Here is a 19909-nt window from a genome sequence, read left to right as displayed (position 1 = left end):
TATCCAATTTGCAATTCCATCCGGTCCATGCAATTTCCTAACATCTAGGTTTTTTATTTGGTCTCTTATTTCTTTCTGTGTTACCTTTATTTCTTTCATTTTAGGGGATCTTCCTCGTTGTCCATCTTCCCAAATTTGTGACCTCTCAATTGTAAAGACAGACCTGAAATGTCTGATCATAACTTCTGCCATTTCTGTCATTTATATATTCTTTATCTCCTTCATGCAGTTTTACAATTTCATGTTTGTCTTGTATCATTTACATATCTGTAAGAGAGTTTAGATTGATCCTTACATTTGTCTATGATAGCTTTTTCATAGTTTCTTTTTCCTTTCCTGCATATATTCACATATTCGTTACAAGTTTTATATATGTTTGCCATTTGGATGTTTTTTGTCTCTTTTCCATCTTTTCCAGGTTTTGTCTCTTTTGTCTTTAGCCTCACTGCATCTTTTGTTATACCAACACTATATAATCCTCTTTTTGCTTCTTCTTTGTTACATATTTATCAATTCCTGCCTTGTACTTTTCTTTGAATATGTTCCATTTGTCTTCCATCTTTGTTTCCTCTTTGGAGAATTTATTCCAGTTTGTGTTTTGGAAATTTTTTCTAAGTTTTATAAAAATCCATTTTGATGAAAGAGTATTGGGATGTTTTGGACACATGGAAAGAATGAGTGAAGAAAGACTGGTAAAAGAGGTATGGAAGGCAGATGTGGAGGGAGTGAACATGAGGGGACGTCCTAGAATGAGGTGGATGGATGGGGTGAAGGGGGCTTTGGGGAAGAGGTGAATGTCTGTTGAGGAAGGACGGGAGAGGACAGAAGACAGGGGTGAATGGAGAATGGTTGTATATGGAGGATGTTGTGATGCATGAGGTGGAATGGGCGGGGGGATGAGGGGTGAGGTAGTATGTGTGAGCAAAATTTGATGCAGCCCGAAGGGATTTCTCCCCATCTTCTCCTTTTATGCAATGGAGGGACGGAGAGGGGGGGTCACCGATTTAATGAAGCGGCCTTGCTGTGGATGTGCTGTGTCTTGCGACACTGCTTCTGACCCAGGGCAGTGGACAAGGTGCAGGGATGACCCGTCATCTAGGAGGTGCTAAGATAAGAGGGAGGGTGGAGGGGTGTGGAGTGTATTCAAGGATGGAATGGGTGGGAATGATTTTATGCCTTTTCCTTTTTGGCTACCTCCCTTGTAAGGGGGAAAAAGCCTTGGTATATGTATGTATGTATTTTGTTGTACACATTAATCTTCCTTCTCTATGTTTCTCATTCCTTCTTACATTGTTTTGTTCTTTTAATTCAAACTCTATTAGTATATGGTCACTTTCCAATTGGTGATTTATACTCCCATTTTGTTCACAATATCCAGTTCAGAAGTATGTTTGTGTGTGTGTACCAACTTGTATTTGCCTAATTTTATTATATGGGAAAGGAGCAATGCTCATTGGATCCCATACCCTATCCTCTTATTTTTTTCTTTATCATACTGTGGTATGGCAGATATGTGAGAAAGCTATAGAAAAAAGTAAGGATGTATTTTTGGGGCCTTTATGGATTTGGAAAAGGCTTTTGACAGGGTAGACAGGAAGGCGCTGTGGAAGGTATTGTGGATATATGGGATAGAAGGAAAGCTGTTAAAAGCAGTCAAGAATCTTTACAATAGTAAAGCCTGTGTTAGAAATAAAAATGAAGAGAGTGTGTGGTTTGAGGTAAAGGTGGGACTTCACCAGGGATGTGTTATGTCACCTTGGCTGTTCAATTTATAAATGGATGGGGTGGTGCAAGAATTGGAGAGGGTTAAAGAAAATGGAGGCAAATAGGAGATAAGCCAGTTGTTCTTTGCTGACGACACTGCACTTGTAGCAGGATCAAAGGAGGGATTAAGGAAATCAGTGACAGAGTTTGGAGGTGTAGGAGAAAGTTGAAGGTTAATGTGGGTAAAAGTAAGGTGATGAGATGTACAAAGGGAGAGGATGGCAGCAAATTTGAAGTATTAAGGGAGACTGTAGGAAGTCGATAGTTTTAGATACTTGGGTGTGAATGTGGCAGGAAAGGAAGGAGTGGAGGTGGAGGTTGAATGTAGATTGAGAGAAGCAAGTAAATGCCTTGGGAGATTAAAAATTGTAATGAAAACCGACATTTGGGAACGGATGTGAAGAGGAGATTGTATGAAGGAGTGATTGTGCCGACAACACTGCATGGGGCAGAAACATGGAACATTGGAGAGGAAGAGTTTAAATGTGCTTAAGATGAAATGCCTGACAAGTATGGTAGGGGTTACTATGTTGGATAGAGTGAGAAACGAGGTGGAGGATGGTGGGGGTGGAAAGGGAGTTGGGATATTGGGTTGATGAAAGTATTGGGATGGTTGTACACATGGAAAGAATGAGTGAAAATTTAGTAAAAGTGGTGTGGAAGGCAGAGGTGGAAGGAGTGAACATGAGGGGGCAACTAAGGACGAGATGGATGGATGGGGTAAAAGGGGCACTGGGAAAGAGGGAAATGTTTGTTGATGAAGCAAGGGAGAAGACAGAAGATAGGAGTGAAGGGATAATGGTTGTGTATGCATGATGCTGTGATACATGGAAGGGAGTCAGTGGGGGATGGGTGGGGCATGAGGGAGTATGTGTGAATGATATTTTTGACGCAGCCTGAAGGGATTTCTCCCAGTCTTCTCTTTTTCTGCATGAAGGGATGGAGAGGGGGATCACCTTGCTGTGGATGTGCTGTGTATTGCTATACTGCTTCTGACCCAAGGCAGTGGGTGAAATGCTGAGATGACCCATCATTAAGGAAGAGCCAAGAAAAGAGGGAGGCAGGGGTGGTGAATGGGAGTGGAGTGTGTGTGGATGACATGGGTAAGAGTGAATTTATGCCTGACTACCTCCCTTGTAAGGAGGAAAAGGCTGTGTGTATATGTATCTATACATACCTAGACTAAAATTTCTGTACAGTTCCAACTTAATCTATATCTTTGATTTCCAATCATCATTATTAGATGTGATCTTGTCATATTTTTCTCCCTTTTCCGTTGCCATATCTTTTTTTGCCCCTCCCCCACCCTACCTTTCTCCCTCTTAACCTCCCCAACTCTCTATCTTTTCCACTCCCAACTCTCTTTCTTTTGCCCCCCCCCGCCATATCTTCCTCTACCCCTACCCCCGACACCACATAGCTCTCTCAATCCCTCCTCCCACCATCACTCTCCTCCATTTCCTGCTTCAGGTAATCCCAACTATCCACCTCCTTAAGCCTCTCTACTCTAAGACTTCCAATTCTGCCATTCTCTCCCCCCTTGTATATCTCATTATTTTACTTTTATCCACATTTACCTTCAACTTTCTCCTATTGCACACCTTCCTAAACTCTGTCATTAACTCCCTTAATCCCTCCTCTAACCCTACTAGAAGCTGTGTCATCTGCAAACAACTAGCTCACCTCCCACCTCTCTCCACTATCTCTAACCATCTCCAATCCCCTGCCCATCCTTGCATTTACCTTCCATATCACACCATCCATGTACACATTGAACAGTCATGGCAACAAACCAGCCCTGATGCAGCCCCAGCTTTACCTCAAACCACTCACTCTCCATTTCCAATCCTAACACAACCTCTACTACCCTTGTAAAAACTAATGACTGCCCTTAACAACTTTCCCCCATTCCCATATACTTGCAATGCCTTCCACAGTCTAACCTGTCATAGGCATTCTCCAACTCCATACAGGACCAATAAACATTCTTACCTTTAGCCAAAACCTTCTTACATATATGTAAGAAGGTTTTGGCTAACCTGTTATTAGCATTCTCCAACTCCATAAAGGACCAATAAACATCCTTACCTTTCACCTAAACCTTCTTACCTTTCCTGAACCCACAACAGTTCCTCAACAATTACTCCCTCTGTTCCTCTCCTAATCTTCACAATTAAAACCTTCCCATAAGCCTTTCCAACTCCTCTGTCACTCTCCCCTGAGACAATAATTAATCTAACCCAGGTGCTTTACAAGATTTGATTACTTTCAATGTACTTATTTCTCCTCTCTCATCCCATTCTCCTGTCATTATACATTGATCCAATCATGGCCTTGCTCTCTTCTACATTCAACAAGTCCTTGAAATACTACTACTACTACTACTAATAACAGTAATGAAACACATACCCTCGACAGTATGTGAAAACACAACTTACCATTTTCTGAAGGGTTTTAAATTCTTTAGGGTTGGTATTCTTCGGCACAAACTGTAGAGCACTGTCCAGCTTGACTGGCGTGGAGTGTGTTGGAGATCCATCAGCCACCCACTGCAGCAAAACAAAACAAAGCACGTCAGGGCCAAGCCTCCACCAGCAATTACAATTTAAAGCTGCGCTAAATCTGCCTACGCAGCCAAGGTTTTGACATTCAAGACTACATTGTGCCTGTTTCCCATGATTGTCACCACTATGCTGTATGTTGGAGGAATTGGCCTCTGTGCTTGGTTTTGCTTGTGGCCCTACTTATCATCAGCCAAGTGGATGATGATCAACAAACACCTAACATTGTGAAAACAGGCACAACTAAAGCTGGTTCATGTGCTTGGTCATACAAGTATTGACTCAAATATTCTTTTACAAGAAAAGTATATTGTGTAAAGATATGTCTACATCAACCAGCCTTTATCTTGAATAAAAGGTCCAGACTTTATTGCAGACACTTTATTGAAGAAACCATAAACTGTTACCAACACACATGCAAAGGCTGACCATACATCAGGCAACCGGAGTCTAATGCCTATGCAAGGATATACGAGTCACCAGTGGCGATTATCAATAATGAACAACAAAGGGTTGATAACTACATTGTAAGAAAGGAATGGAAAGATATACAGAGAGGAAGACAGACACAAACAGACAGAGACAGAGCGAGAGAGAAGGAAGAGAGTGAGAGAGAAGGAAGAGAGAGAGAGAGAAGGAAGAGAGAGAGAAGGAAGAGAGAGAGAGAGAAGGAAGAGAGAGAGAGAGAAGGAAGAGAGAGAGAGAGTGAGAGAAGGAAGAGAGAGAGAGAGTGAGAGAGAGAGAGAGAGGAGAGAGAGAGAGAGAGAGAGAGAGAGAGAGAGAGAGAGAGAGAGAGAGGAGAGAGAGAGAGAGAGATACTTCCAGGACATTACAAAAATTGTAAAATGACAAGATACTTTACCAAAGCTTTCTTTACTTAAGCAACTTCATGAGCAACTACTAACAATATCTTTCCAAGACTAGAAAAATAAAAAATATTTCACAAACAAGTAGTATTCCAATGTCTTTCCTCATACCTATGCCAGTAACTGATATTTCTAGTGATGCAAGAAATAATGGCTCATGAAGCCTTTTTTTTTTATTATTCCATATATGATCAAGAGTAAAGATATAGGATAAACCGACATCTCTATACAACTCCAAAACATTGCCAATTAATGCTCAGCTTTACTAGTTTACTGAAGACCCTCTTGGCATACAAAATACCCATTTCTCCCGAGCCCACAATGTCTTGGTGTTGTGCATCCCACCTATCAACAAATTGCAGCTCAATACGTTGGGGGAAAAAAAGTATTAGCCCCTCAATTTAGCTGAAATCAGCCAAAAATACAAAAAATATTGTATAAATGCAAGTGTAAATCACTATAAGATACCATTATGCTATAGCAAACCAAATACTCATAGGATGGTTGACAAAAGAAAAAAAAAAAAAATTAAATATATTACTGACAAATATTCTGATCACATGTGGACATGAGTATTATTATTCTAGCTTATCTAAAAGAACAGATTAAACACACTTCAACAATTTACAACAAGGCAGTAAGACAAGCACTAGGTACAGTATATCATTTGCATCAGATTGTGAACACAAGGAAAACTTAAGCTGCCAACTAGACAAATGTAAAGTATACCAAGGCCTGCCAAAGAAAAGTGGTTCCCTATCTATACCCTAGGAACCTTAACTGGCAACTTCATTTCATACAAGAAATAATTTCCTGCCCAATCAATTTATCTGACATTTTCTCCACTCATTCCTCTTTAAATATCTCACTATATGGTCAAGGTCAACTGGAGAACAGAACCAATGAATTTCTAAACTAATTGTCAAAAATAATTACCTACTAAACACCCCCCCCCTTCCCAATGGAAAAAGAAAAAATTATACATACATACACGCACACACATATAATATATACATATACGTGTGTGCATGATGAAAAAATGTATGTGTATGTGTGTATGTATGCATGTATATACATATTTATGCATGCAAACACATACATATACAGAAACATTCACAAAAAATCCGATTATTAAATATAAATGGTAAATCTATAACATAATTTTCTAAAACAATCCTTGGTTACCATGCTCTATTAGTTTCATACTTTGTCAACCTATCATGAGTCTTGATAATATCTCAATTTTCTTATATATCGCAAAATATTTTTGGAATGAAAATTTCAATTCTTCTAGTTTAGAGAAAATGTCACAATTTTAAAAGCTGCCTCCATACATTTGCTTAAAATGTCAGCTAAGGACACTCTGAAGTCTTACTGGTTCTTAAAATGCCTAATGTCTAAGGTTGGTCCAAGAGTTTTAAAAACAAATACATAAAAAATAAACAATGACAAAAAATGCGGTCAATCTTGGCACTTCAACCAGTGGTTTCAATGTGAATCCTACTACAGATTACATGACAGTTGTGATTGCATGAAACCTTGGAGAGGAATGGTGACATTTATTCTTTAACCTTCCAAAATGAGAAAAATATCAGGTTGACCAGCATTTCTCCATGTGAAGATATAGAGTGCACTACTAGTGCAGTGGCTTGTCAGCTAAAGAAGTGATTTCTAGCCCAATCACTTGTCTGCGGGGATAGCACTCTCAATAGTGACAACCTCTACCTTGGTGATCTTCTTGGGGTCTGGTGTTCCAGTTTCTAGGACCTCCACCTTTTGGTAAACATTTGGAGAGTTGAGCCATCGAGATTTATCCTGAGCCTTGCGCCCATCCAAGATTCGTTTAAGAGGACTGAAAAAGATAAATCATTATTTTCCTTCCCTCCCTAATTGTTTTTAATGGCATTTTTTTTATCACTCTCCATTTTGTGAATGGTTCTACTAACATCTACATACATACATACATACATATACCAAGGCTTTTTCCCCCTTCCAAGGGAGGTAGCCAAAAAGGGAAAGGCATAAAAACACTCCCACCCATTTCATCCCTAAATACACTCCACACCCCTCCCACCCTCCCTCTCATCTGAGCACCTCCTGGATGACGGGTCATCCCTGCACCCTGCCCACCGCCCTGGGTCAGAAGCAGTGTCGCAAGACACAGCACATCCACAGCAAGGCCGCTTCATTTAATCGGCGACCCCCCCTCTCCGTCCCCCCTTGCATATAAGGAGAGGACGGGGAGAAATCCCTTCGGGCTGCGTCAAAATTTACTCACACATACTACCCCACCCCCCCGCCCATTCCTCCTCATGCAATCACAACATCATCCATATACAACCATTCTCCACTCACCTCTGTCTTCCGTCCTCTCCCTTCCTTCCTCAACAGACATTCCCCTCTTCCCCAAAGCCCCCTTCACCCCATCCATCCACCTCATCCTAGAATGTCCCCTCATGTTCACTCCCTCCACATCTGCCTTCCATACCTTTTTTACTAGTCATCTACTAACATCTAATTTACCAAAATATCTCACCTTCTTGTAATATCATCCTCATCAAAGAGATGTGTATAGTTACTGGCAGTGGGGGGCAAAGCAACATCACTCAATTGTTTTGGAGGTTCTTGTTTGACCAAAGGTCGCCTGTATATAAAACCTGTCCGTAATCCCTGCAACATTAACAAAAAGTTAACAAACAAATACTAAGAAACCAATAAAAACACAAAATATCCACTAATAATCATCTGATATACTTACTGCATTATCTAGTGTTCTCATAAGAGCCTCAAATTCGAGCTCTCCAACTTTCCATTTGCGCTCCTTCGGACCTTTACCCTCTGCCCCTCCTTCCTATAAAAAAAAAAATTAGACAGGAATCTTTAAATTTTGTTCTCATTTCAACATCATACAGATTTACATAACCATAAAATGAAAAAAACATACATATACCAACAGCTTTTTCCCTTTTAAGGGGGTAGCCAAAAGCAAGGGCATAAAATCCACTCCCACCCTTTCCATCCCCCCATAATCAATTCCCATTCACCCCCCTCCCTCCCTCTTATCTTGGCTCCTCCTGGATAATGGATCATTCCTGTATTTTATCTATTTATAATAAAAGATAAACAAATAAAAAATACACACATATACCAAGGGCTTTCCCCCCTTACAAGGCATAATTCCACTCCCACTCATTTCATCCCCACCCACTCCCATCCATCCCCACCCACTCCCATCCATCCCCTTCCCTCCCTCTTGGCTCCTCTCGGCTAACAGGTTATCCCTGCATCTTGCACACTGCCATGGGTCATAAGCAACATAGCAAGACACAGCATGGCCGCTTCATTTAGGTGGCAACCCTCCCTCTCAGAAAGAGAGAAGACTGGGGAAAATCTCTTTGGTCTTCGTCAAAATATCATTCCACATAATCACTCTCTAACTCCCCCATCCCCACCCACTCCCATGCACCAGAGTATCTTCCATATACATCTATTCTCCACTCAACCTTAATTACTTGTTTTCTCCCTTGCTGAACAGACATTCCCCCTCTTTTTCAAAGCATCCATCCATCTCATCCTTGGTTGGCCCCTCCTTTTCACTCCATCCATCTCTGCCTTCTACACTTCTTTTACTAACCTTTTACAGTTACTATCTGAGTTACGACCTAGATTGGTTCTGACCAACCAGTCGTAAGTCAGATCCCATTAAAATGGCCGACACGAGGGTTATACTCTGGGATACACGATATCAATCTGTTGCGTTTTTAAGTAACTTTTTCTACTGAATACTATTATATACAAGCTGTTTACTGTTTATCAATTATATGCCTTTTATTTTAATTTTTATAATTTTTCCTAGTATATGATATGAAAAGTTACAATATGAATAATGCCATTGTTAGACATACCGTATATTTCCGTGTATAAGACGACCTTTGTATAGGACGAGGTACAAAATTAGAGCAAATTTTTTATGAATTTATCTCATATCGGTAGTATAAGACGACTGCTAAATTTTGGTTCACTTTCACCCGAAAGGATGGATGGATGAGAGTGATGTGAAATTATGGATTAACAATATTTTGAATAAACGGCCAGGTGGCATGAGAAATGAACGCAGTTTGTTGGTCTGGGATATGTTTAGGAGTCATATAACAGCGAATTCTAAAACACGGTTGGAACGAAGCAATACTGATATTGCTGTTATTCCAGGTGGCTTAACTTCTGTACTTCAGCCACTTGATGCAAATTTAAACAAACCGTTTAAAGATAATGTTAGGTATCAATGGAACGAGTGGATGACGAATGGAGAGAAGTCATTTACAAAAGGTGGAGCTATGCGTAGTGCATCACTTGATGTTCTCTGCGAGTTTGTTATTAACCACTTCAGTACAGGACTTAAATCTCGCGGGCAGCAGCCAATGCCAGCCGTATGACGTGTCGTAATAATACTCGTATCATAAAATATAGTCACCGCTTATATCGATCGTTCTCTCTTTCACCCGCGAATTTTGAAAACCACAGAGAATGGGATTCAGGGCGCATTTGGGAGAATGTAAAAACACAGGGGCGACTACAATAAATATAATCAAGACGCCGATATGGCAGCGTCACGAATCCACTTGCTCCTCATGACGCCTACGTGTGCGGCACCGTATGGAAGGGGTTAAAGCTTGGGAAAGTGTTAAGGTCGAAAGTATCGTAAAATCTTTTAAAAAATGTGAAATCTCTAATGCCATGGGTGGCACTGAAGATGATTTATTGTATGAAAGTGATGACGAAGCCGAATTCGACTCACCGGAACCTGACTGGGATCCCTACGATGACGGCATATTTGAGGAATCTTGTGATATGTTCAAACAACTTTTTGAAACAGAGTGATGATTGTGACGAGTTTGAAGGGTTTTAGATAAATAAAGAAATAAAGTTTTATAATGTTTTAAGTTTTAAATATAATGTAATTTTATTGAAAATAAAGGTTTTAGAAATACGTTTGATGTGTAATATTGATGATGATTAGAAATTAAGTTTTATAATTTTATAATTTTTAAATTTTCTATGTTTTAAATGCAACTACTGTAATATATTTTTTTATTGATAAATAAACGTTTTATGTACTGTAATCCAAAATTGTTATTTTCAGTCTTAAAAATTACTGAAAAGTTAGCGAAAGAAAAAGTTTGCTTTGAACGCAACCAGTGCTCGATGTTTACATTTTTTTTTCAGCTGTGTTAAATGTGTTTATATAGAGTAGTTAAAAGTACCGTAATTTCATTAATATAGAATTAATATAGAATTATTCCTCGAATTTATTAACAATTGCCATTTACTATAAAGACATGCCAATAATATATAAGGTAAATATGGTTTAATTACCTTTATTACCAGTTCTTATCATAATGTGAATCATTCCTGTGTATCGGTGGTTATCGGCAGGCTAGCCTACCAAGTCATCTCGCGTAGAATTCAAGGTCTGATTTTTATAATGGTAGTATAAGACGACCCCCAATTTTAAGGGGGTGAATTTTTGGATTTTAGGGTCACCTTATACATGGAAATATACGGTAGATACGATACAGGCCACAATGCTGACTGGAATATTACTAAGATTATCAAATATGAAAACCATACTATGAAACGTAGATGTTTTGAATCTGCTTTTATATCTCTCATTGATAATATAAATCAAAACAATGTATTTTTTACAATAAATAAACCTTTAGCAATTTTAAAAACAAAGTAACAAGCAATTTACGCAAACTGTGTTTACACCAGTTTCATGTTCATTTCTCCCCGTAAGCTCGGGTTATATAAGGAGTCAGATGTTTGTCCAGTGTGTTCACATACATCACAACATCGAGACTGTACAAATTCAAATCAGGCTTAATGACCATCTTATGAATCGATAGCCTTGGAGGAAAAAAAAAAAATATCCATCCACTGTTATTTCTGAAGAAGCCCTGCTGGGCGAAGCGTTAAATACATTGGATCCCATACTCTGCGGTTGGCTTCTCTCCTACAGTTGTATACAGAATTGTTTTCAGTTGCTTAGTTATTAATATGATATGGTAGGTTAAAGAAAGAAAATACTTATTATAAAGTACTCTTATTAATAAACTCATAATAGGCATCTGCTAGGCGTAGTCTTAAATACGTAAATATCCTTCATCCTTAATTAATTCATCAAACTCTTCCACAAATGGCTTAGCTGCATGCGCATCACTGCTAGCAGCCTCACCTTTCAACAACATGTGGTGAACCAGGTAACGCTCTCGAAAGCGATGAAACCACCCAGCACTCGCTATGAATTCATGTGAAGCGTATTCTTCACCTGCCCGTTCTTTCAACATGCGAAATTAACTTGTAGCCTTACTTTGCACTGTTTGCAACATCTGTTTCATATTTCTTTTCCTATTATCTTCCAACCACGTGTATAGCAACTTTTCCATCTCTGCCATAAATGTCGTGTGCGATGCCGGGCTGCTACAACTATCTTACACGCTGTGCTGCCAGACATATACATTAAACTCATAATACACATCTGCTAGACGTGGTTGCAAGTACAGGTGGTCGTAACTCGGATAGTGACTGTACTAACCTTTCTTCACTCCTCCTCACCTCATTTCTCACTCTATCCAACCTAGTAACCCTGCCATACTTCTCAGGTATTTCATCTCAAACACATCTAAACTCTTCCTCCCTTATGTTCCATGTTTCTGCCCTATACAGTGATGTCATCCATTCCCAAATGTCTATTTCTCATTACACTTTTTAATCCACCAAGACATTTACTTGCTTCTTTCAATCTACATTCTATCTCCACCTCCACTCCTCCCTTTCCTGCCACATTCGCACCCAAGTATCTAAACCTATTCACCTCCTCCAGTCTCTCTCCCTTAATACTCACTTCCAATTTGCCATCCTCTTCCCTTGTAAATCTCACCTTACTTTTACCCACCTTTATCCTCAACTTCCTTCATTTGCACACATTCTCAAACTCTGTCACTAACTTTCATAATCCCTCCTCTTATCCTGCTAAAAGCACAGTGTCGTCAGCAAATAACAGCTGGCTTATCTCTCATAATTTATCCATTCTTCAACCATCTCCAATCCCCCGCCCATTACCCTTGCATTTACCTCTCACACCACCATCTTTATGGATCTGGAAAAGGCTTATGACAGGGTAGAGTGGATGGCACTGTGGAAGGTTTTGCAGATATAGGGGATCAGGGGAAAGCTGTTTATAGCAGTCAAGAGTTTTACAAGAGTAGTAGAGCCTATGGGCAGTAGTAGAGAAAGGAGAATGGGAGCAAGTAGTGGAACAATGAAGCAAAGAAAGCTGTTGGAGAGGAGAAACGAGCATTCATGGACTGGTTGCAAAACATACATACATACATATACCATACATACATACATACCATACATACATACATACATACCATACATACATACATACATACCATACATACATACATATACATATACATATACCTCCCCTTACAAGGGAGGTAGCCAAAAAGAAAATGGCATAAAATCATTCCCACCCATTACATCACGCTCTCCATTTCTAATCCTAACAAAAGCTCTACTACTCTCATAAAAACTCTTAACTGCTCTTAACAGCTTTCCTCCTATCCCATATATCTGCAGTACCTCCCACAGTGCCCTCCTGTCTACCCTGTCATAAGCCTTTTCCAAATCCATAAAAGCCCAAAAAACATCCTTACCTTTTCCTATAGCTTTCTCACATATCTTACCACAAAAATCTGATCTCCACATCCCCTACCTGTCCTAAATCCACACTGTTCCTCACCAATTACTCCCTCTGTTCCTCTCCTAATCCTCTCAATCAAGACCCTCCCATAAGCCTTCCCAACTAATCAATAAGCTGATCCCTCTGAAACTACTACACTCACACTTGTCCCCCTTTCCCTAGTGAAGTGAAACTATACAGGCAATCTTCCAGTCCTCTGGCACTCTACCCTCTCTTAAACAAACATTAAATAACCTCACCAGCCAGTCCACCATAACTGTACCTATTTTTTCAGACATTCTGCATGGCATCCATCCAACCCAAGTGCCTTACCTGCTCTCATCATCTTAACAGCTGCTTTTACTTCATCTTTTCTTATTTCTCCCCCATTTTACTCACTCATCACTGTCATTTTCTTAGCGCTTCCCACTGCAACTACCTTTCCCTCCCTATCCTCCTTCACCTTTTGCAACTCCTTAAAATATTCTGCCAACAATGGGAGGTGAAATTCAACATCAAGAAATGCAGTATAATGGAATTTGGAAAAAGTAAAAAGAGAATATCAGGACAATATAAGGTTGGTACAAAGGAGGAGGAGGAAAAGGAGGAGGAGGAGGAGGAGGAGGAGGAGGAGGAGGTGGAGGAGGAGAAAGAAGAAGAAAAAAAAAGTTCAGAAAAGGACCTACAAGTAATTATTAGCAGACATATCACCAGACAAGCATATAAATAAAATAGTCGGAGAAACCTACAATTTACTAAGAACAATAAAGGTGGCCTTCTACTACATAAATGAGGAAATGGTAAAGAAAATATTAGTCATGCTGATAAGACCGAGATTGGAGTACACTGTGACACTATGGCCATCTAACACAAAAGAATATAAATTAGAAAGAATCCAAAGAGCAATGACAAAGATGGCACCAACACTTTCAAAATTGACATATGAACAAAGATTGTCAAAACTGGAACTAACAACCCTGGAAGAATAGAAAGGAAATCTATTGGCCATTTACAGAATCATGAAAGGTATGAAGTCCTAAACAGAGAAGATTTATTATAGTGGGACAGAAGAAAAACAAGCGGACACGAAAAGAAACTCAAAAAGGAGTTATAGAAAAGATCTGAAAAAGAATAGTTTTCCACAGTGACGATCTCTGGAACAAATTCAACAAAAAAATAAATAAATAAAAAAAATAGGTGCAAAAACCATACAAGAATTTAAGAACAAACTAGATGCTGAGAGATACAAAAAAGGGTCACTACGATCATAGCTCCCTTCCTGTATAATACAACTAGGTAAATACAACCCTTGGAGAGGATGCTCCTTCATCTGCCATGGTCAAGTGGTGGGTGGCATAATTCAAACACGGGTGAAAGTCTGTCAAAGACAAACCAAGGTCAGGAAGGCCCTTAACCTCAACCTGGTTATGTACAACTGGGAAACCTCAATGTAGGTCATTGCTGCTCAGGCGGGGATATTTCAGGAGTGCACAGACTACATTCTTCATAACAAGCTTGAGATGTCAAAGGTTTCTACCTGATGGATCCCTCATCTTCTGACGCACGACCAGATGCAGACTCATGCAACTTTGTCCCATGACAACTTGTCCTTGATGCAGCAGGACCAAGAGAGCTTTCTGGCAAGATTTGTGACCATAGACAAGACTTGGGTCCACCACTTCCACCCAGAGACAAAAGAACAGTCGAAGCATTGGAAGCACAACAACTTTCCAACCCCCAAGCAGGCAAAAGGTGATGACCTCGGCCAGTAAGGTTATGGCTTCTGTCTTTTGGGACATGAAGGGAGTCCTGTTCATTCACCACCTCTCCAAGGGCCACACCATCACTGGGGCATATTACATGAACCTCCTGACCGAACTGCGGCAGAAGACCAAGGAGAAATGTCCTGGGATACTCTCAAAGGACATGATCCTTTACCAAGACAATATACCGGCCTACAATTCACTGTTGACAATGGCCAAAATTCAAGACAGTGGATTCAAATTGCTGCCTCACCTACCCTATTCACCAGATCTTTCCCCCATCCAACTTCCACCTATTTCCTAACCTTTAGAAGCACCTGGCTGGTTGCTGCTTTAAGGACAATGTTGTCATAGGGATCATGGATGAGTTCCTTGAGGATCAGCCTTCAGACTTCTATTTGCAGGGGATCCAGGCAGTTTGGGAGCATTGAGAAAATGTGGGTAAAAGTAAGGTGATGAGATGTATAAGGGGTGAAAGTGGCAGTAGACTGGAAGTGAGCATTAAGGGAGAGCGACTGGAGGAAGTGGATAGTTTTAGATACTTGGGTGCAAATGTGGCAGGAAAAGGTGGAGTGAAGGTGGAGGTAGAATGTAGATTGAGAGAAGCGAGTAAATGCCTTGGTGGATTGAAGAGTGTAATGAGGAATAGACATTTGGGAATGGATGCTAAGAGGAGACTATATGAAGGAGTGATTGTGCCAACAGAACTGTATGGGGCAGAAACATGGAACATAAGAGAGGAAATGAGGAGGAGTTTGAATATGTTTGAGATGAAGTGTCCGAGAAGTATGATGGGGGTTACTAGGCTAGATAGTGAGAGAAATGAGGAGGTGAGGAGAAGAACGGGGGTGGAAAGGGAGTTGGGAGATAGGGTTGATGAAAGAGTATTAGGATGGTTTGGACACATGGAAAGAATGAGTGAAGAAAGACTAGTAAAAGAGGTATGGAAGGCAGATGTGGAGGGAGTGAACATGAGGGGATGTCCTAGGATGAGGTGGATGGATGGGGTGAAGGGGGCTTTGGGGAAGAGGTGAATGTCTGTTGAGGAAGGAAGGGAGAGAACAGAAGACAGGTGAATGGAGAATGGTTGTATATGGATGATGTTGTGATGCATGAGGTGGAATGGACGGGGGGATGGGGGGTGAGGTAGTATGTGTGAGCAAAATTTGACGCAGCCTGAAGGGACTTCTCCCCGTGTTCTCCTTTTATGCATGGGGGGACAGAGAGGGGGGGTTCACCGATTTAATGAAGAGGCCTTGCTGTGGATGTGCTGTGTCTTGCAACACTGCTTCTGACCCAGGGCAGTGGACAAGGTGCAGGGATGACCCGTCATCCAGGAGGTGCTAAGATAAGAGGGAGGGTGGAGGGGTGTGGAGTGTATTCAGGGATGGAATGAGTGGGAATGATTTTATGCCTTTTCCTTTTTGGCTACCTCCCTTGTAAGGGGGAAAAAGCATTGGTATATGTATGTTAAAAAATAAAGGTTCAGTTTTGTTCTGGATAATAACATCTAGTGGAGGCACAACTTTTCATTCACCCATTGTATATGGTCTTCTATTGGGAAGAATTTAATTTCTCTTCAAATCTAACCACTAAACTCCCAACTCCATGAACTACTAGACATATACCCCACAGAAAGATCCCTCCTATGTGCAGCAAGAATCACACTAGCATACTTCGATTCTGGTCACCATCCAGCACTATGACAGTTCCTGCATAAAACGGGTCTAGTGACACCTACTGCAGATGCAACTATTACAATAAGAACATTGAACACCTCATTTTACACTGCCCCACCCTTGCCACACCCAGACAATACAATATTTCTTCCTTGAATGACCTATGGGCCTGTTTAATGACTGCTGCAATCTTTTTGGGAACCATGGGTCTCTGGAAAGAGAAACCTGTAGCATTGGTTTCAATGAATAAGAATACTGGGCACATTTTTCCCCAGATTATTGGAATTTTGTCCAACCAGGAGTTGCTAAAAGTATCAAAGCCTTTTTGTGTTTCATACGTACATATACCAATGGCTTTTTTCCCCCTTTAAAAAGGAGGTAGCCAAAGTCAAAGGCATAAATCCACTCCCACCCATTTCATTCCCATATACCACTCCCATTCACCGCCCCTCACTCCACTCTTTTCTTGGCTCCTCCTGAATGATGGATCATCCCTACATCTTGCCCATTGTTCTGGATCAGAACCAATGTAGCAAGACACAGCATTTTGCGGCCTTCTCCGTGGTTGTATTCCAATTTCATAACATCTTCCATTGCTTTGGTGATTCTTTACAGCAATTATGACTTAGGTTTTTAAATGGTTGGGAGTGGAATAATGCCTTGTGACTTTTGCTACCTCTCTTGTAAGGAGGATAAAGTTGTTGATATATATGTTTAGGTTTGACTGCATTTCCTTGGTAATTTTCCTATTTCCTGAGTTGTGGGTTACAAATTTGTTTAGCCCTACTCAAGCCTTGCCCAAATGGACCAATGACAGCTACCTGCATGAGGTGTTCCATCTAAATCTATCAACCACCTCACCTCAACCAAGAGGGGCAGCCCTAAGAGGTTGACCTCAGAATCTTTGGACTGGGCCCAAAATCACTATGAATTTCAACCGTATTTCTTAAACTTTAACACACAAGGGGAGTTGAAAACAGGTAACCCTCTACCATTTTCATAGAAACAGTCCCATACTAATACAATACATTCAACAGTCCAAAGTTTCTTCCCAGAGAAACCTGTCGAAAGGCCCAAGGACTGTTGCTAGCCACTGTAGGGCTGTGGATTTTCTACTTCATGAAACTTGAGTCAACAATTAATCAAGTCTTTTTCAGACAACATAACCTCTCTTCCATCAAAGACTTTTGGGCCAATCCAGTGACTGATGCCAGTTACCTGGGAGCCATGGGTTTCCCGGGGCAGTGGACTGATTATTGCAAAGAATCCATCAGATACTCCATCATAAACCTTCTCTTCACATTTGTCTTCAACCATCTTCAAATTACTATCTTAATGCTAGGGTGGGAAAATGGTCCAATCGATGGAGTGGTTGGGAAGTGTGGAGTTCCAGGAAAGAATCGTAGTGGAGAGTTGATGGTGGAAATGTGTCTAGAAAGAGAGTTGATGATAGCAAATACAGTGTTTCAGAAGAAAGTCAAGCATAAGTACACATGGGAGAGGGTGGTGGAGGGAAGGGTGGTAGATAGAGCGCTAATGGATTATGTAGTGGTAAATAGGATTATGATAGGAAGAGTTAAGGATGTACATGTGCTAAGGGGAGAGGGTGGGGGAATATCATATCATTATATGGTGGAAGGTAAGTTGAGAGTGGAGGATAGATGGAGAAAGAGGAAAGGGACAAAAGGTAGGGAGGTTCTTAGAGTGAACTCCTTGAATGAAAAGGAAAAGGAGAAGGAGTACGGAAAGAAGCTGAAGGAGGAGTGGGAGGGAGTAAAGGATGGAGTAGAGATGGGTGTGGAGGAGGAATGGGGATGGTTCAAGGAGGGAGTCATAAAGTGTGCAAGGATGGTGTGTGGAACAAGAAGGACAGGGGGAAATAGAAGAAAGGGTAGTGAATGGTGGGATGAGGAAACAAAGAAGGTTGTAGAAGAGAAGAAGCGAGCATTCACAGATTGGTTACAAAAGAGGACGAGGGAGTCATATGAGAGGTACAAAGAAAAGAAAAGAGAAGTAAAGAAAAAGGTAAAGGTTGCAAAGAGGAGAGCAGATGTGAAATGGGGTAAGAGTATGACAGAAAATTTTCAAAGTAATAAAAAGATGTTTTGGAAAGAAATTAAGAGAGGAAGAGGAGGCGAATCAAGTAGGGAAGAAAAGGTAAAAGGTGCAGATGGAGAGATGATAATGGAAGAGAAGGCAGTAAGGAGAAGATGGGCAGAATATTTTAGGGAGTTGCTAAATGTGAAGGAGGATAGGGAAGGAAAGATAGCTGCAGTGGGAAATGCGAAGAAAATGAGAGTGATGAGTGAGGAGAATGGAGGAGAAATAAGGAAGGATGAGGTGAAGGCAGTTGTTAAGATGATGAAATCAGGTAAGGCACCTGGTCTGGATGGATGCCATGCAGAATGTCTGAAAAAGGGAGGTCAAGTGATGGTGGACTGGTTGGTGAGGTTATTTAATGTTTGCTGGAGAGAGGGTAGAGTACCGGAGGACTGGAGGAGTGCCTGTATAGTTCCTCTTTACAAGGGAAAAGGGGACAAGTGTGAATGTAGTAGTTTCAGAGGGATTAGCTTGTTAAGTGTAGTTGGGAAGGCTTATGGGAGGATCTTGATTGAGAGGATTAGGAGAGGAACAGAGGGAGTAATTGGTGAGGAACAGTGTGGATTTAGGACAGGTAGAGGTTGTGTAGATCAGATCTTTGTGGTAAGACATATGTGAGAAAGCTATAGGAAAGGGGAAGGATGTTTTTTGGGCTTTTATGGATCTGGAAAAGGCTTATGATAGGGTAGACAGAAAGGCACTGTGGGAGGTTATGCAGATTTATGGGATAGGAGGAAAGCTTCTGGGAGCTGTCAAGAGTTTTTATGAGAGTAGTAGAGCTTGTGTCAGGATTGGAAATGGAGAGAGTGAGTGGTTTGAGGTAAAGGTGGGACTTCGTCAAGGATGCGTTATGTCGCCCTGGCTGTTCAACTTATACATGGATGGGGTGGTGTGAGAGGTGAATGCAAGGGTAGTGGGTCAGGGATTGGAGATGGTTAAAGAAAATGGAGAAAAGTGGGAGGTGAGCCAGCTGTTGTTTGCGGACGACACTGCGCTTGTGGCAGCATCGGAGGAGGGATTGAGGAAGCTGGTGGCAGAGTTTGGGAGAGTATGTGATAGAAGAAAGCTAAAGATAAATGTGGGTAAAAGTAAGGTGATGAGATGTACAAGGGGTGAAAGTGGCAGTAGACTGGAAGTGAACATTAACCCCTTCCATACAGTGCCGCACACGTAGGCGTCATGAGGAGCAAGTGGATTCGCGACGCTGCCATATCGGCGTCTTGATTATATTTATTGTAGTCGCCCCTGTGTTTTTACATTCTCCCAAATGTGCCCTGAATCCCATTCTCTGTGGTTTTCAAAATTCGCGGGTGAAAGAGAAAACTATCGATATAAGCGGTGACTATATTTTATGATGCGAGTATTATTACGACACGTCGTACGGCTGGCATTGGCTGCTGCCCGCGAGATTTAAGTTCCGTACTGA

The 19909-nt window shown here is 41.0% G+C and overlaps 1 protein-coding gene across 17 annotated transcripts in view; it reads right to left on the bottom strand.

The window, feature by feature from the left end:
* Positions 1-19909, bottom strand: part of hts (adducin 1-like protein hts) — a 232531-nt gene that overhangs the window by 49156 nt on the left and 163466 nt on the right. For all 17 annotated transcript variants that reach the window (XM_076208406.1, XM_076208402.1, XM_076208410.1 and 14 more), the window contains 4 exons: positions 7950-8042; positions 7728-7861; positions 6917-7043; positions 4203-4313 (listed from right to left, as the gene is read on the bottom strand). In XM_076208406.1, the coding sequence (XP_076064521.1) occupies positions 4203-4313; positions 6917-7043; positions 7728-7861; positions 7950-8042 (465 nt within the window). The remainder of the gene's footprint in view (positions 1-4202; positions 4314-6916; positions 7044-7727; positions 7862-7949; positions 8043-19909) is intronic.

The sequence above is a fragment of the Oratosquilla oratoria genome, chromosome 25 (assembly GCF_046742065.1).
Source record: "Oratosquilla oratoria isolate Oo_2021 chromosome 25, ASM4674206v1, whole genome shotgun sequence".
NCBI classification, from domain to species: Eukaryota; Metazoa; Arthropoda; class Malacostraca; order Stomatopoda; family Squillidae; genus Oratosquilla; species Oratosquilla oratoria.
This window is presented reverse-complemented; position numbering and strand designations above follow the sequence as displayed.